Genomic DNA, 4,546 nt, shown 5'->3' with positions numbered 1-4,546 from the left:
TTATGTCCTGGAACTGGATTTATTTTGGGGGGTTTTGAGGTTGGGGCTACTGGGATGGGCTGGTGGGCCAGTGGGATGGGCCAGGCTGTGGCTGGGCTGGTGGTCATCTTGGCTGGGGGCTGTCCAGGCTGGGGGGCTGCAGACCAGAGTCCAGCTGGGATCCATGGGTCTGGTGTTCATCTGGACCAACGCCCAGCTGGGATCCATCAGACCAACATCTGCTGGACTAGTGCCCATCCAGCCTGGGCTGGTCTCCATCTGGACTGCTGTCCAACCTCTCCTGCCTCCATCCAGCCCAGGCTCCCTGGCCGGGGCCGCTCCTCACTGCAGAGTGGACAAGACACACGGTCAGTCACAAGATGACCCTAAATCCCTTCCCACCAACCCCACCGGGCCACCCACCCTGAGTCCCCGTGCCACCGGCGTCCCCTGGAAGCCAGGCCAGCTCTGGATCTCCTGGAAGAGGGCATTGCCAGGGCAGTCGGTGTGGCCGAGCTGGCGGTGGCCGCGCAGGGTGAAGTCCGGCCGGATGTGGCCGAAGCGGACGGCGCAGGGCAGGAGCTCATCCCGCACGAGGGCCAGCGTGTCGGGGTCCGGCAGGGTGGCCGTGAAGTCCCCAACGATGCCAACGCCGAAGCCTTTGGTGTTGTAGCCCTTGGTGTGGGCACCCACCCAGCGCCAGCCCCGGCCCTCGTACAGGTACCCATCCGAGCCCACCACAAAGCTGTGAGGACATGATGACAGTGAGGGGACAGTGGTGGGGACTGCAAAGGGACAGGGACTGGGATAGTGGAGAGACAGCGATGGGGACAATGCGGGGACAATGATACAGGCTGTGGGGGCTTCCCTTGTAGAGGGGAAATGGGAACAGGGACTGTGGGTCAACAGGGTTGGGAACTGTGAGGGGACAGGGATGGGGACTGGAAAGGGACAGGGATGGGGACTGTGGGGGTTGTGAGGACAGTGTGGGGACAGTGATGGGGACTGGGAGGGGACAGTGATGGGGACTGGGAGGGGACAGTGATGGGGACTGTGAGGTGACAACCACATGGACTGCAATGGGACAGTGATGGGGACCACAGGGGATGACAGTGACCATGGGGGTATAGACAGAGACCATGGGGAGACAAGGATCGGCCCCATGGAGGGTGGCAGGAACCAGTGGAGGTGACAGTGCCCACAGGGGTTCAATGACAGGGCTCACAGGAGGTGACAGGGACTGTGGGAGTGACAATGCCCACAGGGGTACAATGACACACCTGAGGGGGTGACAGGGACCGTGGTGGGTGACAGGAACTGAAGGAGATGATGGGGACCACAGGGGATGACACGGCCATGGAAGGTGGGAACCAGTGGAGGTGACAGTCCCCACAGGGGTACAATGACCGCTCCCACAGGGGGTGCCAGGGCCCCTGGCAGGTGCCATCGCCCCAGGGAGGTGACAGTGACCTGTAGCCGATGTCGTCCCAGCCGCGGGTGTCCTGGTGGAAGCGCTGCATGTCCCTCATGGCGCGGGCGCAGGCGCCGAAGGTCAGGCAGGGCTGCGACGGCTCCAGGGTGTGGTGCAGGAACACGGAGCCCAGCGGGGGCTGCAGCAGGGCCGGGGTGCCCCGGTAGGGACGGGCACCCCACAGGCAGCGCGGCACGATGGCCGGGCACTCTGCGGGGACAACGGTGCGGTGTCACCTGAGATCCTGGGGACATGGCAGAGGGGACAGGGGGGGACATGGGGCTTGATGGGGACACAGTACAGTCTGTATTAGGACAAGGGGCTTGATGGGCCCTTGGGGACATGGTGGTGTCCACATGGGGACGTCATTTGGGGACAAGAGGCCATTTGGGGATGAGGGGCTTGGGATCACAGCAGAGGCTGTGTGGAGACACAGGGGGTGATAATATTTGTCTGGGAGGTGACAACGCCCATTTAGGGGGTGACAGTCCCTGTTTGAGGGGTGACACCGTTTAGGGGGTAACAATCCCTGTCTGGGAGATGACAACTACTGTTTAGGGGGTGACAACTCTGTTTGGGGAGCACAATGCCCATTTGGGCAGTGACAATCCGTATTTGGGAGATCACAATGCCTGTTTGTGCAGTGGCAATCCCTGTTTAGGGGGTGACAACCCCTGTCTGGGAGGTGACAACCCCATTTATGAGATGCCACCCCACTCGTACCCACGTAGCGCTCGCTGAACTCCCGCGCCGCCCTCTGAGCCACGGCCGCCACCTCCTGTGTCCCCATGTCTCTCAGGAGCTCCGAGGTGGGCGGCAGCGTCCTCAGCAGCTCCAAAACCGCTGCCACCTCCTTCTCCAGACGTCCCTGTCCCGCCAGTGCCCCAAAACTCCGGCGCCGGTAACTGCTGGGGGGTCTCCCCGCTCCCGAGCCATTCCTGGTGCCGTAGTAGCCCCGAAGCAGCTCGGCCACCGGGAGGGGTCCCCGGGCCAGCCGCGCCCCCAGGACCGCCCCGTCCATGGCCCCAATGGCCACAGGGTCGGGCACGGGGGACGGGGGACCCCTCAAGGTGTAATTTTGGGGGTTCTCCACGTCCTCCCAGCAGCCGCCGGGTCCTAACGCGGTGGCGTTGTGGCCACCCCTGTGCGCCAGCAGGAAGGATGTCCCCAAAGCCTCGGTGATGGTGACAGCCAGGAGGGGGTCGGCGGGCGGGTCGAGGGTGGGGAGGGGTCGCCCAAGCCCGGCGGATCTCAGCCCCGCCTCGATGCCGGCCAGGAGGGGCCCGAGCGCCACCGTGGAGCCGTCGGGCGCCAGCACCGCCCCCAGCGCCGGTGCCGCCGGGTCGTGGCGGAGCAGCTCGGTCAGGAGCTGCCACTGGCCCGGGGTCAGAGCCGGGGGGCGCTCGGGGGGCCCGGGGGGCTCGCCCAGCACCGCCCGGCACCCCGGGGCGCGGCAGACCCCCAGGGCCCGCCCCAGGGCCGCGGCCGCGCCGGGGGAGCCGCCCCGGGCCGGGGACTCGAGCGCGTCCAGGATGTCGAGCACCGAGTCCATGTGGCGCGGGGGGACAGCCGGGGACACAGCTGGGGACACCGCCGGGGACACAGCCGGGGACACCGCCGGGGATACTGCTGGGGGGACAGAGCGTGGGGGGCGTGGGGGTTAAGGGGGTGGGGAGGGACTTGGAGGAGGGAGAAGCACCCAAATGTGCCTCAAACAAGGGGGAAAGGACCCAAAAAAGGGAGGAAATGATCCCAAATAAGGGGAAAAGACCCAAACCCGGGGGAAAGGACCCATAATAAGGGGAAAGGACCCAAAATAGGGCAGAAAGGACCCAAAAGAGGGGGAAAGGACCAAAAAGAGGGGGAAAGGACTCAAAAGAGGGGGAAAAGACCCAAAATAAGGGGGAAAGGAACCAAAACAGGGAGAAAGGATCCAGGGAAAGGACCCAAAATCAGGGAGGACAGACCCAAAAGAGAGGAGAATGACCCAAAATCAGAGGAAAAAAGGGGTCGTAGGGTGTTGTGGGATGTCGTGGTGTGTCCTTACCTGTGCCAGGGTGGGCGCAGATGCTCAGTGCCAGCAGCAGCCACGGGAACATCCTGCAGGACACCCTGTGGAACAGGGGGACACCCTGCAGGACACGGGGACACCCTGCAGGACACGACCCCGGGGCCTTGGGGACTTTGACCCCACAGGGACACGTGGGGGAGGGACAGGGACACAGGGAAAGGGACAGGGACACACGAGGGGAGGGGACGGGGACACACAGGGAGGAGGGGGCACAATGCCACCAGGACACACATCAGGGATAATGTCGCCACACCTGTGGGGACACTGCCACCATGACATGTCAGTGCATGAAGCCACCAGGATATGTCAGGGGACACTGCCACAAGGCCATGTGACCTCCCCAGGTGACACTGACCCTTGTCCTGTCCCCAGCCTGTCCCCAGGGGCAGCTGGGGTCCCCTGAGTGCACTGGCTCTGGGACACCCTGGTGGCTGTCACCTGCTTCTGGGCCCCTTGTCACCAGCTGAACAAGTTCCCTGTCCCGCTCCAGTGGGTGGTGACATTCAGCTGGGACACCGTAGTGGTGACGGTGGGAACACAGTGGAAGGAACTGCATCAGGCAGTGCTTTGCCACGGCCGGGATGAAGGTGCTGGTGGCACTGTGGTGGCACTGACACTGTCTCGGTTTGTGACCCCACCCATGTCCATGTCCCTCCGTGTCCCCATCCATGTCCATGTCCCCCATGTCCCCATGCATGGCCATGTCGCCATCCATGGCCATGTCCCCTCATGTCATTGTTCCCCACTCATGCCTTTTTTAAACATCTTTATTTTTACCCCAGTTCCAGGGGTTTCAAAGGGCTGAACAAAAATGAAAGAAAATCAAGGCTAAACCAAAAGGATTTATGTGTCTGTGCCAGTTGAGCATCCACATGCTTACATGGGTGGAAGAACCTTTTTAGATGGCATTCCATCCCACTGTTGTGAGTTTTGCCCCAGTACATCCCCATTTCTCTGTGGAAGATGCCTGTGGCCAGAGAGAATTAAAACGATGGATTTATGTTCAAGAAGACCTCCAAGGCCAT

The 4,546-nt window shown here is 62.7% G+C and overlaps 1 protein-coding gene across 3 annotated transcripts; it reads right to left on the bottom strand.

Annotated features, from left to right (window-relative positions):
- On the bottom strand, window positions 1-3,830 carry LOC141725818 (N-acetylmuramoyl-L-alanine amidase-like). Of its 3 annotated transcripts, none has more exons than XM_074529896.1 (7): window positions 3,775-3,810; window positions 3,594-3,602; window positions 3,498-3,561; window positions 2,174-3,079; window positions 1,450-1,660; window positions 403-724; window positions 1-324 (listed from the first exon to the last, which is right to left on the bottom strand). In XM_074529896.1, exons 1-7 carry the CDS (start codon window positions 3,793-3,795, stop codon window positions 322-324), a joined length of 1,536 nt encoding a protein of 511 aa, XP_074385997.1. In that variant the 5' UTR covers window positions 3,796-3,810; the 3' UTR covers window positions 1-321. The 3 variants fall into 3 exon arrangements, with proteins under 3 accessions (XP_074385997.1, XP_074385998.1, XP_074385999.1); XM_074529897.1 differs by having other exon boundaries at window positions 2,174-3,076; XM_074529898.1 differs by lacking the exon at window positions 403-724 and having other exon boundaries at window positions 3,775-3,830.
- Between the last annotated feature and the right edge of the window lie 716 nt (window positions 3,831-4,546).

This window comes from Zonotrichia albicollis, chromosome 31 (assembly GCF_047830755.1).
Source record: "Zonotrichia albicollis isolate bZonAlb1 chromosome 31, bZonAlb1.hap1, whole genome shotgun sequence".
In the NCBI taxonomy this organism is placed as follows: Eukaryota; Metazoa; Chordata; class Aves; order Passeriformes; family Passerellidae; genus Zonotrichia; species Zonotrichia albicollis.
Note: the sequence above shows the minus strand (reverse complement) of the source record. Positions and strands in the feature narration are given on the sequence as shown.

Excerpts from the sequence above, each read along its gene's own strand:
- LOC141725818 (XM_074529896.1), bottom strand. The coding sequence starts at position 3,795 with ATGGTGGCAGTGTCCCCACAG. Across the intron at positions 3,080-3,497 it reads CTGCGCCCACCCTGGCACAG|CAGTATCCCCGGCGGTGTCC; the intron begins GTAAGGACACAC and ends CTGTCCCCCCAG. Across the intron at positions 1,661-2,173 it reads GTTCAGCGAGCGCTACGTGG|AGTGCCCGGCCATCGTGCCG; the intron begins GTACGAGTGGGG and ends TTGTCCCCGCAG.